The sequence below is a fragment of the Lissotriton vulgaris genome, chromosome 5 (assembly GCF_964263255.1).
Source record: "Lissotriton vulgaris chromosome 5, aLisVul1.2, whole genome shotgun sequence".
Taxonomy (NCBI): Eukaryota; Metazoa; Chordata; class Amphibia; order Caudata; family Salamandridae; genus Lissotriton; species Lissotriton vulgaris.
The window spans coordinates 1778632255-1778658735 of NC_141693.1; the positions used below are offsets into that span (position 1 = coordinate 1778632255).

At 47.1% G+C, this 26481-nt stretch overlaps 1 protein-coding gene across 1 annotated transcript in view; it reads right to left on the reverse strand.

Moving 5' to 3' along the window:
* Positions 1-26481, reverse strand: part of CNTNAP1 (contactin associated protein 1) — a 347724-nt gene that overhangs the window by 62237 nt on the left and 259006 nt on the right. Inside the window, exons 13-15 of the mRNA XM_086924095.1 lie at positions 14891-15094; positions 7011-7167; positions 5449-5576 (exon numbers count right to left, since the gene is read on the reverse strand). Coding sequence (XP_086780221.1) covers positions 5449-5576; positions 7011-7167; positions 14891-15094 — 489 coding nt within the window. The remainder of the gene's footprint in view (positions 1-5448; positions 5577-7010; positions 7168-14890; positions 15095-26481) is intronic.

Genomic DNA, 26481 nt, shown 5'->3' on the forward strand with positions numbered 1-26481 from the left:
TTCCTGAAGAATATATCTAAGCTAAGAGCAAGTTCCAGTATGAAACTATTCTTGGCAGGAGGAAAGCAAAGCAAGGCTTAAAATGAGGAAGACAACATTGGATTAAGATTTTTTTCTTTGAATTCTGGTATTTGTAGTTTTGTTGTACAATGGAATGAATCGACTACAGGTTTCAGAATTCAAAGAAAAATCCTGCACTGGAGCAGCACATCAGCAATGGACACGGAAATCTTGACAGAGCTGGGCTGTATGCCCATTCTTCATCTTTCCAGTAATTTACCTATTTTAACCGATTGATGCTTTCACTGTTCCATTACCCCTTTCAACTTCCCATCCATTAATTCATTCATTCTTACTTTCACATTTATGTCTTACCATTCACCTTTTTTCCATTATATATTTTTATTTCCTTTGCCCATTACTTTCTTCTTTCTACCTACCCATCTTATGTCTCTCATATTTTGTTTTTTGGGTCGAGCCTAGCGCAGCGTACATGCGCTGACCTAAGAGAGGGCCTTTTGGAGCCACTTCAGACTTCTAAGAGATTTCTCCGTGTGGGTCTGCATCACATTGGCCTTTGTGTGTGGTTTTTAATAATGAAAGCATGCAAATGGCCAAAGATGCATGGCCCACCCTTCCTCAAAACTTTCACTCTCATGGCCTAGGGATCTCGGAAGCGAGCAGCGGCGCGCATTGTACCAGCTGCATTCCTCCCTGATCGTTATCTTGGCTTTTGCGGCTGCAATTGTTTTTTAACTTTAAAACTGATTTATTGGAGTGCTTTACAGCTCCCCCACTTCTCAAAATAAATAAATAACCTCTTCTGGGCAACTCTCACAGAATGAAACCTGACTTTGAAGAAGAAAAATGTTTTCTTCTAGTTAGCACATTATTAAAGGCAGAATAAAACTTGAACTTCTTATTTTTAAAGCTGATTAGTTCCCAGCTGGTAGACACACGGTAACCATGGAATGAAGGTGTCCAACTGGTTTCGTGGAAGCAAGCGCGCGTGCTCTTCCACATTACTTGTTGTTCTGGGAGCGCGAGGAGTGGCAGCTGGCCTTTTATCGGAGAGCAGAGCACTAGGCTGTCATTACTGATAATAGGTGCTGATTGAAACCCCAGCTGAACAGAACTCCTAGCGCTCTTAATACAAAGTCGACAATTACACAAGACCCGTACTAGCTTCTGCAGCAGGGCTCGTGGCTCCAGCTGACTGGCGGGGCTCCCCAAAGAGGAGTCCTGGCTCAGTAAAGTGCTCTCCGGTGCGTGCGTAAGTGACCAAGGAGCATAATGTTTTCCCTGTGAGTCAGTCGCCTCACGTTTCCAGGGGTCTCCGGTGGCGCATGGTGCACCTTAGGGATCATAACCAGTTGTCCGGGCTGTCTCTTTGCCAAATTACATGAAATCTAAATATATGTAAATCGATCACTTGAAACAATGCTACGCATGCCTGATCGCACACCACCACACACGCACCCCAGTAATTATGCCCCCTGAAAGTTATTTAGTTATGCATCTATGTACTTATTATTACTATTACGGTGGCTCTGTATTTAGATGGCGGCCGCTTTTGCCCTTCAACAGTTCACTGCCAGTTTGTAGTTCTTTTTCACTCTGGACTACTTGAAACAACACAAATGCTGAGCCTGTTACACACGCCGGTTTACTCTATTCCGACAACGCTCTTGGGAGGATTGGCTGGACTTCCATAGATAAACTGCACACGCTCTGTGTTTTATCGTTACTTTGTTCTGCCCACTTAAATGCACACAACTTTACAACCTACGTTTCCATTTATTACAGGCTTATCAAGGCTTGCAGTTGCTCTTTCTTAGTAACGTTTGCACTTTCCATGTGCGCCACGCTTCTTAACCACAGGTACGTGTCTCAAGACAATGTGGTCGCATTCTAAACTGGAGTCTATCAGAACTGTGTTATGGCAGTGACTTTTTTATTTAATAGACCTCCTCCACACTAACATTTGACTTTTCCATTTAATTTTGTAGCCACACTAGAGCCCCACAATAAATTTCCAGATTAACCATATACCTTGCGGGTTGTTTGGTAGCCAACAGGTATGCGTCTGACCTTTACATATTTGTACATGCTACTTTCATAATGAAACGTTTCTTGGCTGCTTCACTAGGCACTTTGGAATTATGTTTCCAACAATTCACTAGACTTTGTAGCCAATTTATTTAATGTACGTGAAACCAGCTGTGATTCCATTAACTCGCCAGATTTTTGCCTTTTCCCCGAACATGTACCTAAGACTGTGCATTACTTATCGCTTCTGACACAGACAGTGGTCACCTTTATGAACTGGGCTGCCTTTAGCCGCTTGTATAAAATATGGGTGCGTAGCCAGCGCTTGTGAAAAGTGCAAGTTTGAAGTCAGGAGGACCTGAAATACCTTACAGGGTGCTGGGATTTATATATTTATAATTAATACAGCCCACGCCGAGGTTCTCCAGCTCCAAAGTCAGCATTGTTATATAACGAGCCACCTCCTCCCTCGATTCTCTGCACCATTTGTTTCAGGTTTTTTTATTCCTTCTTTTATGTAGCGTGTGTGCCTTTGCGGCGCTGTAAGAACACGATAAGTTTCACTAAGGGAGGCATTGAGTAGGAGCAGCTTGTGCCCACGACTACTTTGCTTTTATCTCCTTGTTGGCACTTTCTTGTATAGTGTCCTTTATGAACTGGGCGACCTTTGACCGCTTGTATAAAATATGGGTGTAAAGGTGCAAGCTTGAAGTTAGGAGAACCTGAAATAGCTTACAGGGTGCCCCGATTTCACCTTTTCCCTGATTCCAGCTCCTCACATTCCCCCCCCCCCATGTGTGTGTCAACCCCGGCAGCTTCCCGGGCCCACATACAGACAGTTTTTCAGCCGCCAGCCACACCCGAGTACTTCAAAGGTCTTTGAAGACCATTCACTTGTTAATGAGGCTTTGTTGTTTTTTTACCCCTATCGTAGAGCCACTGCATCTCTACTCTGCCTATTGCTGGAAGAATTAAAGCAGTGCTTTGAATTTGGTGGCTCTCAAGACAATATTATGCATATCATTACAGTGCATACTATTTAAAGCTGTGTTTTAGCAGACTACAAGTGCACCAGTTTGGCCCCTACTTCCTTGTACCACCTATGTGCTACAAAGGTAATGGTAACATGAGTCAATACTAGCCACTTAGCCCTAGACTGAAGATAGAATCACACCTTCCACTCAGGGCCGGACTGGGAATACAAACCAGCCCTGTCGATTGAGCTTGACCGGCTTGGGGGGAGGGGGGAGGCAGGAGGAGGAGGTGAGGGGTTGTGGGGTTCTAGTGAGAAACACTGCTGCTGCTTCAGCACTGCTGCCAGCTGCCTAAGTACCACGGCTGCCGCTTTTGTTATAGGGGCCAATATTGCAGGACTGCTTGAAAACCAGCCCCCACTGCTTGTAAACCGGCCCCACTGCTTGTAAACCAGCTCTCACCTTTACGGCCCACTGGAAAACACCCGATGGCCACTACGGTCAGTCCGGCCCTGCTTCCACTAGCCTCTCTTTCAAGAATCAAAATGTGATTGAGCACTTTCTAACTTGCCATCAAGCAACCTTTAACCCCTTCGCTGCGGGGCAAATTCCCCCACGGTGCGAGAGGGAGCGGGGCTGGGTGTGGCGCTGCCATACTGAGGACGGCTCCCGGCCGTCATGAGTCACAGTAGGCGTGTGCTCATGATGCCTGGTAGCCGTCCGAACTCCACCCACTGATTAATTCTCCCGCACAGGCGGGGAATTAACCGCACGTGGGCGGAGCGGCAACGTTCGGACGGCTCCCGGCTGTCATGAGCACATGACTACCGTGACTCATGACGGCCGGGAGCCGTCATGAGCACTCAACGTTTTAAGGCAATTGCAAAAATAAAATTTAAATCCAAACAAGAGACAAGCTTGGCAAAAAGCCTCTTTTATTGGGGGTTGGTGTTTCCCTATGCAAACCATACAATTGGTGAATGAGGAAGGGATCATTCACCAATATACACAAGTGCTGCAGTCCTGCCGTGAGAGGGTACGGATGTCACACTGGCAGTAAATGAGGGACAGAAAATGAAGAAAAGGAAACAAAAAGTCTACATACCAAGTGCGGTGCATCATGTGGGAGCAGAACACTGACCTAGTAAGGCACAGCAGGCAGCATATCTTCTCCACACAGAACAGGTACCAGACAGCAGCATTCATGCTTCTTACAGTCAAATAAGCTCATCCACATGCATGCATGCTCACTGTGGGGAAAAATGGCCGCATGGGGCAGAGGTTGATGTAGAGGAATGGAATGCTGAATAAGAGGCAGGTGAGGGAATGGGAAGAAGGGAGTTGTTTGCATCAAACGTCCCAGTGCACCATTACTGCACCCAATGGGAGGTTCAGAGTTCATATACAGGAGATATAAATGCACTCCTATGGTAGATCAAAGATATGTGATGCACAGTGGTGGCTGCCTCTGTACAGGAGTGGTGGGGAGGGGGGCATGAGGCATGAAATAATAATAAAAATGAAACTTACCTTCTACGCCACTGCCACCACCGTACATCTCTCCTCAGCCCCAGGCTTCCGGACTCTCCCAGCCAATCATAACGCTGCAGGAGCAGCGTCGTGATTGATTTGAGTGTCCTGTTTGGCTGCTCAGGCAGTACCTGGGAGACTGGGCTTGTTCTCCACTGGGCTGGGCAATGCAGCCCAGTGGAAAACATGGCAAGTGCGCATGACTGTTTGGCTGGCCCTAGAAGGTTGGCCAATCCGTCATGAGCATTTAGGAAGGGAGTACAAACCCCTCCTGCTCCCTCTGCTGGCAGCGAGTTGAGCGCTGCCCCGCCCGACCTGGCTGGAGTCCCGCAAAGAAAAATAAAATGATAATAACTCCTTGTTATTATCATTTTATTTTTATTATGCCCTGCTCAACGAGTAGTGTGGTGACGCTCCTCCGTCTTAGCAGAGGAGCCGCTACTGGTGATGCAGTAATCTACTTCCTGTTATGCAGTTCTCTTGTCTGCTTACACTAACCAATGAGTACTCCCCTAGTGACGTGAGAACCCTTGATGGCAAATGCAACAAATATGGAGTCAGTGAGCAATAAAATGTATGACACTGGAGTGAAGTAAAAGGCATGCACGTTCAAAAACCATTTGTCAATAAAATGTAGGTTATGATTGAATATTAAAAGAGCTATCATTCCACTGAAGGCAACTGACTTGGTCGAAGAGAAATCTCATATAAATGAAATTTCACCTCAATACTTCTGTCTCTTAAAACAATGACCTGAGAATTTTAAATACACTAAATAACTAAGACTTATCCCTGATTATGCCATTGTTAACAACACATTTCCAGCTCCCACCATCGTACTCTCTTTCTCTGAGCAGTGGAATAGAAATAGAAAAGGGTCGAATGTGGTACTCACTGTCTCCATAGCAACGCAATGGTCCCACTGAAAACCAGGCCTCTGAGCTGGTGCGATTGGTGTCACCGACAACTACCTGCATGACGGGCAGGTGATCTACATAGTTCAGTAGTCCTTTATCACTGCGCCTGCATTGACAGCAAAGAAAGGTATCACAAGGAGCAGGCGGAACCACTATGCGATGGGTTCCTCACCACATGCACGCCTGGGACCAGTACTACAGCGTAACAATGCTACACCCTTAGAGTCCGGGATGTTTTCAAGCGGTACTGAAAAGTGAAAGAATCTTATAGGACCATTAGGCCAACTATTCCAATGAAAAAATAAAACATTAATTACTGACCCTAAAGGTAATGACCAGCACCATGCCTAGTCAGCGCTCCCTCAATGAAACTGAAGCAAAAGTTAACCATAAATGTCCCCAGTCTCATTGAACAGTCAACAGTCATAATTAGATACACGTAGGATCCTTGATTGTGCAGGTTGTTAATTCATTGAGTTCTATAGGTATAATGCGTGGCCAATCCCCTGCGAAAACATACCCACCTTGAGGCCGTTCCCTTTCTGGCAGTCACTTGTTAGCATTTCTAATGCACAACCCCACTATTGACATATAGTGACAGGCAGCTTACTTATGGCGACTAGGGGGGCTTATTTACAACAGAATTGTGGAGCGAGGTGTTATGCCACATTTGGTAGTACCGTTCTCCATCATTCTGAAAACACAGTGATGTGCCAAATGTACAATTATGCAGCGCATCGCTGCATTTTCTCTAGCGCTAAATTTAGCTGCCGAGCGCCAGCACAGGCAACCTTGCACTTTAGTGCAAGAGTGCCTGCGTTGCGAGGAATTATTGTTCATGCGCAGGATGGTGTCCCTTCCTGCACATGCGAATTGTAACTTCTATGTGTGCTGTAGAATGCCGCACACATAAAAGTGCAACTTATCATTATCTAATGATTGTTTATGTGCAGGAAGACTATTCATGAGCAGGAAGGAACACCTTCCAGCACATGAACAATCATTAATGGTGATTTGCTCTTTCTATGTGTGCTGTATTCTGCAGCACACATAGAAACAGCAAAACAAGAAGAAATTCATAATTTCTCGTCATTGCGCCAGTTTAAGACCTGGTTTTCCCTGGTCTTATTTTTGGCGCTGCCCCATATTTACACTAGCCTTATAAATATGGGGCAGCGTCAAAAAGCAATGGGTGTTGTGGTGGAATGCCCAGCGCAACACCCATTGCCCGCCTCTTACACCCGAAGTGCTGCACAAAAATAAGCCTTATTTACACTTTATGCTGCCTTGTAAATAAGGCAAAGGGCTTATCACCACCAGAACATCAACAAAAGTGATGACTTGATGGCGATAACCCCATGTAAATATGCCCCTGAGTCTGTAAAGATCATGGTGGGCAGCCACCAAAATCATTTACAGAAAATGTCCTTTGATTCTGAAAATTCAGATGTAGCACGGTGGGAAACCATTTACATTACAGGATCCAGAGATAACAAAATAATTGGGGGGGGGCTACTGCAGGTTGTGGGAGGCGGCTTACCACAGCATGTGCTCAGCGTCGCAGTTGCAGAAGAATCTGGGGTCTGCGCAGTTCTTGTCCATGCCACATGCACATCTTTGGACTCCCGGGTCCGATCCACCCCAGTAGAAGTGCCTCTCATAGTTACGCCCCATCCAGAAGCTGAAGGGCAGACCATCTAAGGCGAGACAAGAGCAGAATTAGTTTCACAGTCCTGAGCTCAGCGAGGGGTTGTCCATGAATGGTGAGTGAAGCCAGCCATAGTCATTTGGGCTCCTTCCTTCCTTATGTTTACGGCCATATTAGTCACTCCACAATATTTTGCACATGGATGAAAGTCATCCAATATGTGTCTATACCAAAACTAGTCTCTATGCACTACCAGGGCACAACCCAAAAGCTCTAGAATTTGAACTTTATTTGTATATTTTACTACTTAATGATCTCAAAGGATCACACTTATGGCGAAAGGACCATATTTTCAGGCCTTTCTGCTTTTCCTCAGTTGATGCTTCTTTTAGTGGTGGCACTGCCACTGACTTCTCACACTAAAGCTTTGGAACTTAGGGCTTAGAAACCTCAGACTTGTCTCTAAATAAACACTGAATATAAATTCAGCAGACAGGCTGTCATGCTCCGTGGTTCTATACAACCTTATGGTGTATGCCGTGCAATTCCTACGATTTCTTACTTTAAAAGGCTTCTTTTTATTAGGAAATGCATCCATTTATTTGTGCATGTGAGAGGAGATGTGCTCTGGTAGCTAACTTCACTCTACTTCAAATCCTGTACCAAAATATAGTAATCAAAGGCAAACAAGGTTCCCCCTGCACTTCTCACATCCATTATCAACTAAAATCAAGGGACAATTGCAAACAGGTGGAACAATAGTATTCATTCCTTTATAGGAAGCTTGTTGATTTCTATTTTAACATACATTCGAAGGTACTTAATAAACAATCAATATTGATTCTCAGTAATAGATAATAGTTGAACAATGGATTTATTCAAATTACCAAAATTCAAGCGCACAACTCTCAAAGTAATCTCAGAGTAGGAATTGTAGCGCCTTTGCTGCTTGCACTACCTTTCTGAAGATGCATACTTCAGTAGAAGATGCAGCGTATAGTGATGAGATGGTGGTCATCAAAGTGTGTGGGGGAAATCCATCCACTGTAGATTAGAAATTATAAATAGAACCTTTCCTGTAAAGAGCAATGCACAAATACCCCACCTCTGCAGCCATTAGCATGGGTTTTTATACTAAAATCTAGGACCAAGACTGCATGAGTGTGTATTCAATTTTCATAGCATACGTTAAGACCCTACATATTGCCTACCAAAATTGTAAAGGGTTTTGAGTCATATCTCTGGGTTATCGCCCACTGGTATGTGTTCCACTATTCCCTAGATAGTCTTGTGTTGTACATGTTCCATTGCATAACATATTTTATGCAGCAACCTGTATCCTTTTCAACAAAAAGTCCTATCATAGTTATGTCAGACTGTGGCCACTGCACCAGAAAATTTGTCAACCAGTAAAAGATATGGGACTTGAGCTGACATTCAGAGACCTGTACGGCTTGTTCTGCGACATATGATTTTTATGTGGTTGACTTGCTTGGGAAGTGCCAAAGCTTTGGAATGCAAAAAACTAAAATGGGAGTTATTCAGGCTGACCTTTGAGTAACTTAAAGAACTCGTGGCGGTGAGTGTAGGATAGGTAATGTGGGCCTCACATCTGCCTGGACTCTTTTTACCTCTCTTTGCATAAATGTAACTGTCCAAAAATAGTTTTGGCAACATATTTATTGTTGGGAAATCCTATGCAAACAAGCATTTACAATGCAACGGTCTCGCCTTTGCAAAAGTTAGAGCTATTGGCATTGTAAATGACAAAATTGTTATTTATGTGTTTGTTTTGAAAACAGATAAATAAATGGCACTGTCATTTACAATGCCAATAGCTTAATCTCTCGCAAATGTGAGACCTATTGCATTTGCACCCACACAGAGCCACACACACACACACATCGAGCCACACACACACACACACAGAGCCACACACACACACAGAGACACACACACAGAGCCACAAACAAACACATACAGAGCACCACATACACACACACACAGCGCCACACACACACACACAATGCCACACACACACACAGCGCCACACACACACACACACAGCGACACACACAGAGCACCAGGTGTGAGGGTGAGGGGGTGTGAGAGTGATTGAGGGTGAGTGTGAGGGTGAGAGGGTGAGGGAGGGTGTGAGAGGGTGAGGGAGGGTGCGTGAGAGTTAGAGGGTGAGGGAGGGTGTGTGAGGGTGAGAGGGTGTGTGAGGGTGAGGGGGTGTGTGAGGGTGAGGGGGTGTGTGAGGGTGAGGGTGTGTGTGAAGAAGAGGGGGTGTGATGGAGGGGTGTGAGAGTGAGGGGGTGTGAGGGTGAGGGGCTGTAAGGGTGAGGGTGGGTGAGGGAGGGTGAGGGGTGTGAGGGTGAGGGGGGGTGAGGGGTGTGGGGGTGTGAGGGTGTGAGGGGTTTGTGAGGGTGAGGGGTGTGAGGGTGAGAGGGCGAGTGAGGGCGAGAGGGTGTGTGAGGGTGTGTGAGGGCGAGTGAGGGTGAGGGGTGTGTGAAGGCGAGAGGGTGTGTGATAGTGAGGGGGTGTGAGGGTGAGGGGGTGTGAGATAGTGAGGGGGTGTGAGGGTGAGGGGGTGTGAGGGTGAGGGGGTCTGAGGGTGAGGGGGTCTGAGGGTGAGGGGGTCTGAGGGTGAGGGGGTGTGATGGGGAGGCAAGGGTGAGGGGGTATGAGGGTGAGGGAGTGAGGGGTGTGAAAGGGTGTGAAGGGGTGGGGGTGAGGGTGTGAAGGGGTGTGAGGGTGAGGGTGTGTGAAGGTGAGGCTTTGTGACGGTGAGGCTTTGTGAGGGGGTGTGAGGGTGAGGGTGTGTGAGTGAGGGTGTGTGTGGGTGAGGGTGTGTGAGTGGGGGTGAGGGTGTACGGGGAGGGTGTGAGGGCGTATGAGGGTGAGTGGGTGAGGGTGTGTGAGGGTGAGGGTGAGGGTGTGTGAGGTGGTGTGATGGTGCGGGGGTGTGAGGGTGAGGCATCCTATGAATTATGTTACAAATAGGTCATCACTAGAGACCACATCTGAAAGTAGTGTGTGATTTTCAGAATACCAGGATGCTGATGTAAAGCAAGCAACCACCAGCAGCGTTCTCAAAAGACCCTTTGTACATTCTCAGTTCATAGCCTACAAAAAATGTGCAATATTGTATGGCCATTACAAGTGATGGAGAAAGCAGATTTGGAGCATGTTGGCTTCGGCAGCAGAACTGTTGGTCATTCCGATTTCATAAACATCTCCTAAAATTCCACTCAAACTATATTGTTTAAAACATCAATCTCAATGTATTACATTTAAAAGCAAACGAGAACGCTTGGCCATTGCACTGTGCACTGAGCTAAAATGTCAGTGTATGCATCAAAATGCAGCAGTTTACCAATGGATAAAATAACCTTTGAAGTACATAGTTCACTTTAGGCGCATGCCCAGGTGTCCCTACACAAGTTTCATTGTCACTTCACTTTAGCAAGCATGGTATACACTGGATCAGGGAAATCACACTGGGTGCCTTGAGTCCCTTTTTCTAAGCACTGCGCTCCTACGTGACGTCCTGTCGCTCGCTCTAATACAACAACGTCCATGGGGCTTTAAGTGGGCCGGGTCCTACAGGCACTGGCACCAGCACTGGCAGTTCTAAAAAGCAGGTGCCGAGACGCATCTCTAGCGGGCTCTCCATTTTGCCTTCTCCATCAGGGTGGTAAAAAAAATCGTAACTCTGTAGCAGTGCCACCCTTCACTGCCTCTGATGTAACTTCAAAGAGGCTTGTTCTAGTTCTTGCTCAATCTCATCACTTCAGAACTGAAGCATTTTGAATATTCTATACAACGAAGCCATTGTTGTGTCTTATTTGTCTTATGCGCCTAACAACCGTTGGTAAAGTCAATAGTCCTGCTTCTTGTAAGTGCAATGTTACATGTTGTATTACACATCTGGATACAATGACAGAAAAGGCAATATACCAGTCGGGCGGCACACTATGCAAAACACAGATTTTTAGCTGAAATGTTTTAGCCACGCCATTAATTACATCGATAACGCCCTTTTGAGAGACTACCCAGTTTTTTCATCCCACTTAAACCCCTGAACGTCCAGTCCTGCCCAGTCAGGGACGAAGCTATCCCTAGTGCATCAGGTATTGTGGCACAGGGCCCCAGAGATGTGAGGAGCCCATTGCATCCATAGTCTGTCCGTCTTCTATTATCGATGGCGATGGCGGGCCAATTCGCCTAGCACCGCTGTGCTCCAGTGACATAAATGAACAGAAGAGAAACTTACTCCTCGGGGTAGTCCGAGGGTGCTCCCTCCTTCACCACAATGCACCCCAGCGATTCTCGGGTGAAAGGTCAGCTCAGCAGACTCGATGTATCGAGAGAGAGAAAAGAAAATCCAACTTTCAATGTCAACCCCTCAGAGCTTCTCCCGTCTCTACCTTGATCTCTCCGTTTATTTTGGAATCCCCTGTAGTGCTTTGAAGCGCCCTGCAAGCAGCCATGAAGCATGACTATCGTGGGTATTGAAAAATTGTTTAGCCTTAGCTGTTAGCCAACGACGTGACAACATTTGACACTCGCTTTTAGAAAAACAGTGTATTTCTAAAGCTATTTCCAGAAATAAGCTCGGGGAAGTTATACCTTTCTTACCGCAGATATATTCAGAGTAAAGCCACGAATTATGTGCCAAATGTCACCGGAAGTCACAATGAGACAAAATAGAAAGAAACACGTGCCCCGTTATCCGATAAGTTTAGTACCTGGCTGCTTCTGTGAAAACTTATTTCACAGATGCCGGTAGCCTACGGTCGCAGGCCTGGGGTGAATCTCACGTTAGCGTGGAGGGTTTTTAACTTGAGAATACGACCTTTCATTAATTTGCTTCCTTTGCCCTACCCCCTCCTCCATAGTACAGAGAGTAGATCGGAAACAGTTCATGATGGCCTATGACCTACGGGAAACTGCTGCGCGTTTAAAGCGCCCTAATGCCTTCGGATCGAGTAAGCGCTACATAAAACTGCAAAAAAGGGCAAAAATATTCACTCCAGTCCCGCTCCCTTCCCCTCTCTCTTCTAAAGCACCCTCGGTGCCTGCTGTAAATGAACTGTTAAGTGCCAGAGTCGCCAGCGGCAGTTTCTGCCCCCAAGAATCTCCACCCGCCGACCTGAGAAATGCCCGATAGAACAAGAACAAACGTTACGTAGGCACTGGTGGCACTTGGAATAAAATGTGATATAAAAACGGCCGAGCTCGTTGGCAATGCCAAGAACTAAGCGAAACACCGGGACACAACAGAAGGACACTTCTGGAGCAGAGTGAGGTGCTCAGTTGTCCAGACACCAGTCAGAAAGTGTAGATGTATATTCCCTGCTGCAGGAGCAGTTCACAGATCTGCCCAGCGAGGGGACACTAATCTGACTACCAAACAAAGAGACCGGTGGACCCTACAGACCCGGCAGCGCAGGGTGTTTCTCAAACAACAAGCACAGCTTCATACCACACTGAAATGTAAATGTAAATGTATTTGAGCTTATATAGCGCACAGCTACCCACAAAGGGTTTCCCGGCGCTTGCTTAGGGAACCCGTCCTGGTATTCCCCTGTGAGATAACCCTGGCAGGGTATCCACAAGGTGAAAGCCAGGCATCCCGCTGCGAGGGGCCGTTGTGGAGATTAAGCAAGCTATTGCCCAGAGTCGCAGAGTGTGAACCCGTGAGTCGAGAAGGCACCGGAGCGAGAATTATCGAGTCCGTGGAATTTTTGAGCCCAAGACCCACCGAGGCGGGGAATTGAACCCTGGTCCAGGGCCGATCTCAGCTTCCGGGTCTGCCGCCTCTAACCCCTGAGTCACACTTCTCCAGGAAAAAGAGGCCACTGGTGCGAATAAAGCAGGGCTTACCTGAATGAAGCTCCCCTCTGCCGGGTTTAAATGTCCAGTCCTCGGAAGCACCAGGAGAGACTCCAAGCTCCGCTGCACAGCGCTGTCCACAGGAAGCGCAAGCAATACTTTGTGTCCCGGGTCCTAGACGCATAACGAACCCGGCGCAGTCAAACTTGCCGAAGTTCGGCGCTGCTTGGAAGGCGGAGGGGGTGTGCCCCCAGCGCGCGATGGGCGGATGGACGGCAGGTGTCGGTGGGGGGCGGAGAGGCGTTCCACAGGCGCGGAATGTGCAGCGGCCGCTCGCTCGCTTCAGCCGTATCCGGGACTTCGGTTTCAAAGAGGAAGGGAGCTGTAAGGAGACTGGCCACCACGCAGCTGGACTTTCAAACTCGGAGCTCGATCAGATGGGCAGTGTGCTTCAGTTTTATACCACTTTTTAACAAGCGCACGCTGCTGCATGTGTTCACAGCGCTTGTCGGCTGGCTCGTGCACAGATCCTGTGCTAACGCGAGAGAAGCTGACGCCGGCGCCGTACACGCTCACAGCGCTTGTCGGCGCGCGGCCAGCTCCTGACGCCTTTTTTTTTATTTTTTACACCCCATCCCAACAAGAATCGCCAGCGCTAGCTCGACCGAAACCAGTACGCAGCTCCAGATTTCACCGCCGGAGTTCCCTAGGAGACTAGAGGGACTACTCTGGATGCATGGGGCTACAAAAAACGAGAAGCTACACTCAGGGATTGCACTCTGGACTTCCATTGCAGTCCTGAATAGGTAAGATCTAACTATCGTCAGAAGTACGGGGGAGGGGTGTGTGTGTCTCTGTGTGTGTGTGGGCTTCGGTGAGTGTGGCTGTGGGTGCGCGCGTGATTGTGAGAGGCTGCCACTGTGAATGTGGAGCAAGAGATCTGCACGGCTGGGGGGGAGGGGCCAGGGGGCGCGTCCACGAGGTGCAATCGGCGCTCGTCCCCAGCTCTAGGTCCCTTCACAAGCAAATTGGCTACAATAGGTCTCGAGCGAGACCTAAAAATGAGGTAATCTGGAAAAGTGCAGGTTTTGCCTACAAATCCTTTATGTGTGGAATTTTGTACCTTGCTATCTGGGCCAGATATACGAAATTCTAATTTAGCATTTCCCAAATAGCAACTCTGAAGGAATCCCTATTTCGGTAATGCAAAATTATATATACAAAATGTGTCATTGCCTAATAGCATGATTCCGCCAGAGTATGAATCGCTATTAGGTAATCAAAAATATGAAATGCCATTGCATTCCCCCCCATTGCTACTTCCTAATAGGAAATCACAATTTAAGAAATGCAAAGCCAAAGGTGCCTCTGGGCTTAAGGCCCATGTAAGTGCACATATGCACTAGGGGCATACACGCGCTTCATGTCACATTAAAAAAATGCATCTTGAATGCATTTTTTTATTTTTCACTTGGCTACCATCTACTTTAGACAATGTTAACTGCATTTCCTAAATGCCTTATTCGCATTTAAGAAATGCTTCGTACATGTGCTTGGGAATTGCAGATAGGTAGTCCACCCGGTAGTAATCGCAAATCGCGACTGCAGTTTGGCCTCTGTGCATAGGAAAAGGCCATTTAGCATTTCTTAACAGGCCGAAATAGTGATTCAGCCCATTAGGAAATGCTAAATAGCTTTGTATATCTGGCACTTGGTGTTTAAAGCTTTGCCAATATTGTGATTCTGGCAAACATACCGTGTTCTATTCCGGAACAGTCATGGAGAATGAAAAGATCATCAAACTACAAAAATGATATATAACCCATGGGTTAAGGGCAACTATATTATGTGAAACCACATGACCTCATTTTGTCAGAGAGGCCAGAGTTCTTTTAGTGTCAAATCAGCCCTGCTGGGGTGATTGTACTCACCTGGCGAGTTCAAGAGCCTGGATCTGTAGCAGGAGAACTCGATCCTCTGCTCGCAGTACTCAGATCCATTCGCCAGGGCGGAGACCTCTCCCCAGGTGGCGTTCCAGTACTGCAGGGGACCCAGGAAAGGCATGTCGGGGCTGGAGCCCGCAACTTTGGTAGCATAATATCTGTCGTGGTGGATAATGGACCAGGCTTTGTCCGCTGAAAGTGTCAAAAAGACAAAAGATGTCAAATAGAAACACCATATGAATAAAATACTGAGCGAGCTGGAGTGTTTCAAGTTTATTTGCAAGTTTTACATCGATCACAGCAATGTGCACCAATATACTGTACAACGAAAGGAAAAGTTTCTTATCTATAGCAATTCTTCTTTAGCTATGATGTTTTCGCTAGGTTATATTGTATCTGAATTCTTCTCTAGTATTTTCCTTGTGTTTAAATTAAACTTCATAGCACATTAAGGGCAGGCAAGATTTGGCGCCGCAGACGAAAAAGTTACTTACCTGTAACACTATCTCCAGTGCTGGTATATTAGCCTGTGAGCTGCTTATTCTGGTTTCAGGAAGGTCATTGGAGTACCAGTTCAGAGCAAAGTACCTTTATGAAGGATTAAAGAATCAAAAAACACTGGTTTTCCAGTTTCATTTTTTTTATGGAATCAGTTTGCCCCAAGGTATCTTCTCAGTTTTTCTTCAGCAAGTACCTGCGAATGTTAAAGCTGAACAGATTAATGGCCTGATTTTGAAATCCTGTCTACCATATTGCAAGTGGCTTGGGATGCAGCAGCCACTGCAGCAAAAAATGGCATACCACCTTCCAGTCCCGGCTACCCCAGGTGTCTCTCTTGTCGCAAAGGAGATACCTTTAGTGCATGGCAGGGTGTAAAAGAATCGGGGATTCTCAGACCCAGCGGTTTTCTGTTCTTGTGAACAAATAAAAGGAGATTACAGGAACCAGGAGGGAGAGAGGTTGAAATATTTTTAGATTACACACTGGATCACACATCATGAGATCAGGCTGTATGCTAGTACACCACTGACAACATTTGGCTCATGCCAAAAAAAGATGATAAAAGACTACTGTCGGCTTTATATAAAATACCCACACATGACCCATGTAGGCAAATCTCATTCACAGAAGAGATGGGAGAATGAACTGGATAAACTGGATCGCTCACTCACAGATACAGAATGATTGCGTGTCTTTCAAAGAACTCGGGGGTCAGCTACGAGTGCCATGGGCAGAGAAGCTCTAGTGAAGACTACACCATACTGCTACTACATGCCAGTAAGAATTCATACCTGGAACTCAGCAAACATGGCAGAATGCTGAGGATGGTGCAGAGGACTGCACTCCTAATGCACTTGCTGTAGCACTGTTCCAAACTTAAAATGTATTAGGAAGACTGATTTAAATTCCATGTCAGAGACATAGATCCCAGAATTCCTGTTAAATACAATTCTGGGAGTGCCCCAGGGCTCCTCCCAGAGCCCCAACCTCTTCAACGTCTGTATGGCCCGCTCGCAGCAATAGTCAGGAACCATGGTCCCAATATAGTCTCATACCCCAACAATACCCAGCTGATCCTATCCTTCACCACCAAACTCACAGCCACCAGAAACAACTTCCACAGCGGGATGAAGGCCGGTGCCACCTGGATGAAAGACAGTTGCCTCAAACTCAACTTGGACAAGACCGAAGTCCTCATCCTGGGAACTGCCCTCTCAGCTTGTGACGACACCTGGTGGCCTGCCTCGGCATCATACTGGATTGCTCGCTCACAATGAACTGCCAGATCTACACCGTCTCCTCCCGATGCTTCCACACGCTTCGCCTGCTTCGAAAGTCATTTAGATGGATTCCCACCAAATCCAGAAAGGCGGTCAGCAATGCACTCATCAGCAGCAGACTCGACTACGGCAACGCACTCTACGCTAGCATCAACCAGAAGCTCCTCAGGAAACCACAGAATATTCAAAACGGCACAGTCAGACTGGTCCTCACCATCTCTCCCCACATCCACATCACTAAACACCTGCGAGAACTCCACTGTCTCCCAGTCAACAAAAGAATCACTTTCAAGCTCCTCCATGACGCAGGCCCAGCATACCTGCACTACCGCCTCTCATTCCACGTACTCACCAGACACCTCTGCTCCCCCAACGAGCCATGGACCTGCAAGACCAGAACCTGAGGAAGATCCTTTTCCTACTTCACTGCCAAGACCTGGAACACCATGCCCCTCCACCTCAGGCAATCCCCATCGCTAACCCAATTGAGAAAGGATCTAAAGACCTGGCTCTTCGAAAGAACCCCAGCAACCTGAAGGATCAGCAGCCCCCTACTCCCCCTCCCACCTCAGTGCCTTGAGATCCTCAGGGGTTAGTAGCCACCCTATACAAACCCTGATTGAAACCCTGATTGATTGGGCCTTCCAAATAAGTGAATGCACCCCTGCACTCCCCTAAGGGAAGCCGATGACCCTTACTCTGCTGCACCAGACAGGTTATCATAACCCTGTGGGGGAAAGAGACACTACCATAACGCTGTACCTGGCTTCATAAGAATTGGGAGCTGCTACATATGGAGAAGCTTTCTGCAACACTGGAACAGAGCGAGGCATGCTTTGAGGCAACCTGGGTACAGTGCACATTGTTTGTAGCAATGGAATTTAAGGAAGTATCACGTCCCAGATTCCTAAAGACATCATGCATAACAGACAAACGGGGTGGAGCCAATCATGAAGTTCTGGCCAGTGGATCAAATGAGAGAATTGACTGGATCTCATCAGAGGAATAGTTGACAGGGGCGGAGTACACAGAGAATCTGAGGCAAGTTACGAGGAGGGCATTGCATAATCCTTTTGGAACTTTCCTTTCGAGCTGAGTATGAATGACAATAAGCAATAATAATGCACCAAGAAGGTGATGTCTTTGCTTGAAAGTGATAGGTTAAAGGTGTATACAGTAGAAACAAAGAGTGTGATGCAGAAAAAGCAGAATAAATGCACATGTCTGAGAGCAGCAGTTAAGGAGTGGATGGAATGCACAGTAGCAGTCTTCACATAAATGAGTGAGAAAGCAGGAATAGTTATGTGATGAGGAGGCCAGGAGTTCAAACGTTCTTCCCACAGTAAAGTCACCAGTTGCAGTGGAATACTTATTTCAGTTTCGTAGTATTGAAAAGAGATTGGTGTCCACGTCCGGAAAGTGGCTTAAAACTGCGCTTCATCGCTGAGCACTGAGGGAGTAGGTCCATCCAGGGTTTGAACTCCTACATCTATGTGACCAAGGAAAAGGGAGAAGTCAGGTCCAGAGGAAGTAGGAGCACTCAGATGGATGGGGAGAGCACAGTCTGGAGGCAGGACAATTGAGGAAAGCAGCAAGGCGAGATACCATCAGCTGGAAAGTCATCCGGCTATCCACCAGCGAGACAATGTCCACCATGAAGGATTTAGTGAGAATGGGAACCAGGATGGCAGCACATACTGTGGCAATAAGTGGCAGCACTCTCCCGTCCATTAATGTGATGTAACAATCCAACTGCAACAAGTGGCAAGATGGATATTATTCAAGACGAAACACAGTACGCTCTGTGAGAGCCAAGTCCAACATAACCAAGTCCAAAAACAGCATTCCCACCTCAATGTTCCATGGTGGAAGTAACCATGTTTGGGGGAGAAAAGGCAAAAAAATAGGAAGGGACTAAAGAATACATGGGTGCCTTCATTAGTGTGAATGCCAATATTCATATAAGAAAATGTGTCAAACTCAACGAGTTGTGTGTAAATGTTCTTGGTGTTTCATGTGGAGACCAGAGGGTTGTACCGAATTGCCTGTGCATCATCTGCAGAAGTGAACCTGTATAAGGCAACTGATGGTAGCAAGTACAATTAAATAATAATGTTTTTCTCTTAAGTAGTCAACAGCTTACTGACTTCTTACATCCATGTACTTAAGCTTTGGTTAGATTTAAAATGATTCCTTGCAAGCGTTAGTCCAGCCATGAGGCTTCTTGAAAATGACCAATTGGGATCCCCTTGTCACACTCTGGGTAATTTGTTAAGCCAAGGGGATAAGTGTGACATGGAAGGGATTATGTTGTTAAAGTATTTAGACATGGTGATGTTTGGGGTCAAAAGGAGCTGGGACTTCACTTAAAGAATTTAACATGTATTTTAAATAGTACCAGGGATAATTAGGGATGAACTCTGGGTCCATTTCCCAAAACAATTAACATCAACGCAGCAGATATATGCCTTTAGACATCTGCCTAGGCTTAGTGCAAATGTCCAACTTTCATGGAATTCTCAAAGAATGCAAAGAGTAGTCATAGGGGTCTGTCTTGTGTGTTCATCTCTTTGAGAAGGTGTCTCCAAACAGTGCACATAACCTACCCCTGCAAGAAGATTTATTCACAAGTATACAAAGCCCAGACTGGTTGGTATAAATCCTAACATTAGTGATCACGTGAACCCGGAGCAGGATTTTGCTTTTGATAATGCTGTGACATGACCCACTGTGTAGTAAAAAGTGAGTTGTAGTCTCATTAAGATAATTGTTCCTGTATAGCTCCTTAAACTGCTTCCATAACTTATTCAGAAGTAACAAGAGGCGATAGAGCGACGTGCGGCGATTCAAAATGGCCGCAACCTGAGCAGTTCCGTCCCAAGGAGCAGCGCTCGTTATTGAAGGGCTGTCGTCGCGGTAGTGTTCCGGTATAAAAACAGTGGATTTCGTCATCGGAAGTGTGCAGCTCCACATGGGCAAGTTTTCGACTCGAAATGCAGCTTTTTAGGCATGTTAGAAGGAGTGCCCTACCCTTGAGGGACTGAGGTGTCAGGCCGAAGCCCAGGCAGCAGGTAGCATTACCGGGAACTTTCACATCTACTGGGAGGATGGTCTTCTCTACAGTGAACCCAAGGCTCCGGTGCACGGTTCGTCACGGGCCTTGGTAGTTCCCCAGCGTTACCGAGCCTTCCTCTTGGAGTTGGCTCACGAGATTCCCTTGGCAAGACACCTGGGTCAGGACAAGACCTTTGCCCGGCTTGTTCCCCATTTCCATTAGCCTCAGATGAGGATTGCGTCAGACACTATTTGTAGGACGTGCGTGTCCTGTCAAGCTAGTGGGAAAACAGGGGTTAAGCTGAAGGCTCCCCTGGAACCACTACCTGCCGTTAGCACCCCCTTTGAAAGGGTGGGCATCGACATTGTTGGGCCATTGGATCCACCCACTTCAGCCGGTCACAGGTTTATCCTGGTTCTGGTGGATCATGCCACCCGGTACCCAGAGGCTATTCCTTTGAGGACCGTTACTGCACCTGCGGTGGCTCGGGCCCTGATGGGGGTTTTTACCCGAGTGGGTTTCCCCAAGGAAGTAGTGTCCGACAGGGGAACCAACTTCATGTCAGCATACATGTGGGCCAAGTGGAAGGAATGTGGAGTTACTTATAGGTTCTCCAAACCTTACCACCCCCAGACCAATGGTCTGGTGGAAATGTTCAACAAAACCTTGAAGGGCATGATCAGAAGTCTGCCTGAGAGCCTGTGGAGGAAATGGGACGTCCTCCTACCCTGTCTGCTGTTCTCATACAGGGAAGTGCCACAGAAAGGAGTGGGCTTCAGCCCCTTTGAGCTTCTGTATGGGCACCCTGTCAGAGGACCGCTCAGCCTGGTGAAAGATGGATGGGAACAGACTCCCAGGAAGCTTCCCCAGGATGTGGTGAGTTACATGCTGGCTTTCCGTAGCCAAATGGCTAAGTTGTGGAAGCAAGCTTCTGACAACCTTGAAGCCAGCCAGGCAGTCATGAAAGAGTGGTATGACCACAATGCTCACCCTGTGGAGTTGGACCCTGGCCAGAAGGTGTGGGTTATGGAGCCTGGAGAGCTTAGTGCCCTCCAGGATCGCTGGACAGGGCCCTTTGAAGTGGTTGAGAAGAAGGGCAAGGTCACTTACTTAGTGGATATTAAGACCCCCAGGCAACCCCATTGGGTGCTCCATGTCAACCGCCTCAAACCCCACCATGAGAGGCCTGAGGTCATCTTGATGATGGTGACTGATAGAGCAGAGGAAGAGGAAAGTGTGCCTCTATCTGATCTCTTTGCGTCCCAAGAGAAGGATGGGTCAGTGGAAGGGGTGATCCTTTCACCATCCCTAACTCCCGAACAACGGAGGGACTGCCGTCAAGTCATTGAGCAGTATTCCTCCCTGTTCTCCCGTATCCCGGGAAGGACCCACCTGTGTACCCATGATGTGGACACAGGGGACAGCCCACCTGTGAAGTCCAAGACCTACCGGCTGTCAGATAAGGTGAAGGCCAGCATTCACAGTGAAGTCACTAAGATGCTGGAGCTGGGAGTGATTGAACCTTCAAGCAGCCCCTGGTCCAGTCCGGTGGTTTTGGTACCAAAAGCTGCCCCGCCGGGCACCACTCCAGAACTCAAGATCTGTGTGGATTACAGAGGGCTGAATTCTGTGACAAAGACTGATGCTCATCCAATCCCTAGGGCGGATGAGCTCATTGACCGGCTGGGAGCTGCCCAATATCTGAGTACTTTTGACCTCACATCAGGGTAGTGGCAGATCTCCCTTACAGATGGAGCAAGGGAAAGGTCAGCCTTCTTCATGCCTGAGGGCCACTACCAGTTCTGTGTGATGCCCTTTGGGCTCAAGAACGCTCCTGACACTTTTCAGCGGCTGGTGAACCAGGTCTTCTCCGGGATGGAGGCCTTCTCTGCTGCTTATCTAGATGACATCGCAGTTTTCATCAGCAGCTGGGAGGACCACTTGTGTCATCTTCAGGCTGTCCTCAAAGCCCTGAAACAGGCTGGCTGGACGATCAAGGCTAGCAAATGCCAGATTGGGCAGGGGTCGGTAGTGTACCTAGGCCACTTGGTGGGTAGGGGAACAGTGTAGCCCCTCCAGGCTAAGATTGAGACTGTCATGGCCTGGGATCCCCCCAAGACCCAAACCGAGGTCCGAGCTTTTCTGGGCCTCACAGGATACTACCGTCGCTTTGTCAAAGGTTATGGCACGATTGTGGGCCCTTTGACTGAGCTTACATCCAAGAAACAACCTCGACGGGTAGTGTGTACGGAGGCGTGTCAACGAGCTTTTGACACCCTAAAGCAAGCTATGTGTGCGGCTCCTGTCCAAAAGGCCCCTGACTTTTCCAAGGAATTCATCGTCCAAACGGATGCATCGGAGCATGGCATTGGGGCAGTGTTATCGCAACTCAATGAAGAGGGACTGGACCAAGGTGTTGTTTTCCTATCAAGGAGACTGCTTCCCCGGGAACAGAAGTGGAGTGCGATTGAATGGGAAGCTTTTGCGGTGGTATGGGCTTTGAAGAAGTTGCGACCATATCTGTTTGGTTCGCACTTCCTTGTTCAAACTGACCACAGGCCCCTTCGTTGGCTGATGCAATGAGGGGCGAGAATCCCGAGCTGTTGAGATGGTCCATCTCCCTACAGGGAATGGACTTCAGGGTGGAACATCGGCCTGGAGTGGACCACGCCAACGCAGACGGTCTCTCAAGGTACTTCCGCCTTAGTGATGAGAACTCCCAAGTTGGGTAGCTATCCCTACTTTCAGCTGGGGGGAACGCGTGTTAGACCAGTCTGCCCTTTGGGTGGTCCCTCCTAATATTTTTTTATCCTCTTTTTGCCTTCTGTAATTTTTTTTTTTTTGGTGTGTCCACTACATTTTTATTTTTATTGTGTTGGCTCTAGATCTCTGGGCGCACCATCATTACCAATCAATGGTGAGGCGCAGGAGCTCCTGCTAAAATGGAGGGTGGGGGCTTTTAACACAAAATGGATGCTTGCTAAAATCTCCTCAGAGTTCTGGCCCATTGAATAACATGAGAGGGTTCTAGAACCTTCCAGCTGGTTCTGGTGACCAGGGCACAGGCTATATAAGGGTGGACATTGGGCAGCCATTTTGTGGGGGATCACTACTGATAGGGCTGGAGTTGAGGCGATAGTGTCTGGAGGGGGTTGTGACTCAGGCTTCTCTGACTACTCTAAGGGGTTGCAAGTAAGTTGTGGGCGCTGCTCTCCCTTCCTATTGACCTAGCCCTGCCTGTGGGTAGTGAATCAGGAGCCACTCTTCAGGAGGACTCAACTGTGTACTTTGACAGCGAAAGAGACTTGCTTTTAATTCCAGGGAGTGTGACCAGGAGACCTTTTCTTGGGGCAGTGTAGATCCAGGGACCCCTGTTGCCCAGTTCCCTGAAAAGACATAGGGCTTAGACTGTTGCCCTAGACGTGTGGTCTGAGTGAGTGGAGATGACTTTGCTGGAGCCGTAAAAGACTCCGATTTGCCAGCACCTTAGGTTACCACCCCCTGTCACCTACTGTCCCCGCTTTGTGGCCTCTGTAAGCTCGGGGGTACTGAGTCTGTCAGGGGACACATCCCGCTAATCGGAGCTCTGTGAGAAGCCGAACATTTGTGCGGCAAGCGTGAGGAAAAGAGAGACGCCGGGCGAGGTCAGTAGGCAACGAGACTCCCGCCCAGCGTGACGCACTGTACCATGTGAGGAGAACGGAACTCCTCATCCTAAGCCTTCGCGTCTGCCACCGAGCTGAACTTGCTTTGCCGGCTGCTGAACCAGAGTGGGGAAGCGGCGCGGAGAGGCTGGTCTTCCGTGAAGACTCCAGGGACCCGCTCTACTCAACTGGGCTGCCGCTCCCGCCCGCTTCAGGTGAAGCGAACAAGATCTGAGCGGGGGGGGGGTAGTGCGGCTCCATCGGACTGCTCCCGAACAAAGTACCCGAGCACCAGACGAACAAACAGGTATCTGGGCCCACACAGCGGCGGGAGAGGAGGGGAGGCTTAAAGGAAGTGGTGACTGGGGGGCTGAGCCACGGATAGCTTCTGGAGGCTGAGAGAAGCTTGTAAGCATTTTGAACAGTTCATCATGGCTGTCCTCGTCAAACAGGTCCCAGAGTTTAAAATGACTCTTCTGGGAAAGGATCACTTGTTTAAACCCTACGCTGGAGTTTAGGAATTACAGCGATTGGGGTTAAAGTGAAAGGGGCATCAACTTTACTTTAAGGAAGTCTTTAATTGTTTCACAGCTGAACTCAGTTTGATGTGATAACCTGCTAACCTGTAATTCTAGTTCTTAATGTAAACAAAAGTAAGGGGAAGTCATATCTGAAAATGAGCTCTGATGTGCTGATATAATTCGTGGAACCAGAGAAAGGTGCTCCTAATGTGCAGTGTGTGTTAGTGTAACTGCCGTCCGCCTCAGTAATATATGTTAAATCAAAAGGTTTGAAGTTAGATAACAAAGTAAGAGAAGTTGCTGGCAACTTATATGGACAAACCCATAAAAGAAGAAGGTTAATGTCTTGTTTTATTGCATATTGGAACATTTCTAATCTAATTTCCTTTAAAGAGATAAAGCATAACTATTTTTCTACTAAACCAAGATGGTGTGGTGTTATTTTTGGGTGGGTTTGCACTGGGTTGATGTAGTGTGTGAAATGCAAGCATAATTGCCTTTTAGGATTAGCCTACCAGCTCGAACCATGCTACTCTAAGTGGGCCAGTGGTCCTGGTTCCAACAGTTCCCCTGCTGTAACCTGTAACAAACTACCTCAGGTACATATTTGACAAAGGGTTTCTCTTTCCATCTGAGCAGTGTTTTACTGGATCTGCGCTCGTTTATCTGACAGATTTGGTGGTCTGTGCTACTTATACGCTGTTTGGTAGCTTTATCCACTGAATTTCTCTGGTTCTTTAATTTTGCTTCCTCTGGGCTCCTCATTTCAACGCCTTTTGCTTATGTCCTGGATGGATTTTCTCATCTTCTGTCAGAATATGGTCCAATTGTTCGTTGCTTTAGATTAACTCTTTCAATACTGCTTCTACCTGGTGCTGCCAACAATTTGCCCCTATCCTGCTTTAATTATTATAATTTTTTTTCACTCTCTGGGCTTATACCTTCATAATGGAATCCTCACACTCAATCAAGGCTCATGGCGCTACATCTGGTACTCGCAAAGATCCTGCTGCATCTTCTGGTAAACACGTCAAAAAGGATCCCCCATCTCCGTCAAAATCTCTGCTTCCCATCACATTGGAAGACATTATGGAGGAACTGCGTCTCATTCGTCCTTTCATGACGGACACGGCCACAACTCTTCAGAGGCTGGATGACAAATGGTCCAATCTTGATACGAGACTTTCAGATGTAGAGCAAAAGGTTAGTGATGCTCAGGAAGTTGTAGCCAAAGTTGCTAGCCTTACAAAAGAAGTTGATCAGCTCAAGAAAACTGCAATAAGCGCAATAACCTGCGCATTTATGGTATTCCAGAAGGTTCTGAAGGGTCGGGCATTATCCAATTCCTGAAGACTCAAGTCCTTCAAATTGTTGGCCTCCCTAAGCACATGGATGTTAATATCTAAAGAGCCCATCGTCTTGGACCACATAACTCATCTTCTAACTCCAAACCTAGAGGTATTATTGCTTGCTTCCTCCTATACTCAGATCTTATGACGATTCTCCATTCTGCCAAACAGCATAAGCAGATGCTTTTGTCTGGTCATAAAGTTTTCTTTACTCAAGATGTTTCTAAACCGACTGCTGCTCAACGGAAAGAATTCCTGGACCTGAGACCTGCGCTGCGATCAATGAATGCTCGCTATGGCCTAATTCATCCCTGTTTTTTCAAAGTAACTTATAAACTTCGAAGACCCAGCCGACCTTCGGAAATTCATCCATCTTCACAAAGGAGAACTTATGGAACTGATCAAACCTTAGTTGGTCTGTTAATTGCCTGTTTGTTCTTTTCTCTTTTTTTTGTAAACATTTTCTCTTCATATTTTGTCTGCTGATGTAACTATTACATCTCTTCTCCGTATCACCCCGTTGTCTGTAATGTATTGCTCATGTCACTGCCATCCCTCCCTAATTGTTTGGTAAGTTCCCTTCAGTTGTCTCACTTGGTTACCTTTAGTCTTCAGACTTTTTTTCCTTCTTTCATTTTGTCATAATTATTCTATGGTGACCTTCTTTGTTCTTTATGTCTCTTGCTCGTGCAGTTGTCTTGTTCCTCGCTGCCCCCCTCCCGCAGTAATGTCTCTTGGTCAAGTGTCTTCTATGACTAAAGCCACTTGGCTTTTTGTCATCCTTCTTCTGTATTCATCTTTTGGGGGATTTTATCTCCCTACTTTTTCCTCTTTTCTATACTTTATCTCTTCCTATTTCCCTATTCCTTTTTTCCTACCACTTTCTTCCCTTTCCTTCAGGCAATCTTTTTCCTACCCAAATTATTCTGCATTTTTCTCCTTATTTAATCCAGCTTCTGTTTCTCTATTGTTTTCTCAATTCACCCTTATCTCTTTTCCTGTGGTGGTCAGGGGGCTTCATGTTTTCTTAGTTACCTTCTCTTCAATATCTCTACCTTGCCTACCTTTCTCTTTTCTATCCACAACTCTACTATTCCTCAAACTTACTCTTCTATCTGTTTGTCTAATGTTTCACAATTTCCAAAGATTAACGGTCTCCGCCTCATATCCTGGAATGTTAAAGGTGTTCGTAATCCTGTTGAGAAAAAGCGTGTTTTAACTATGTCAAG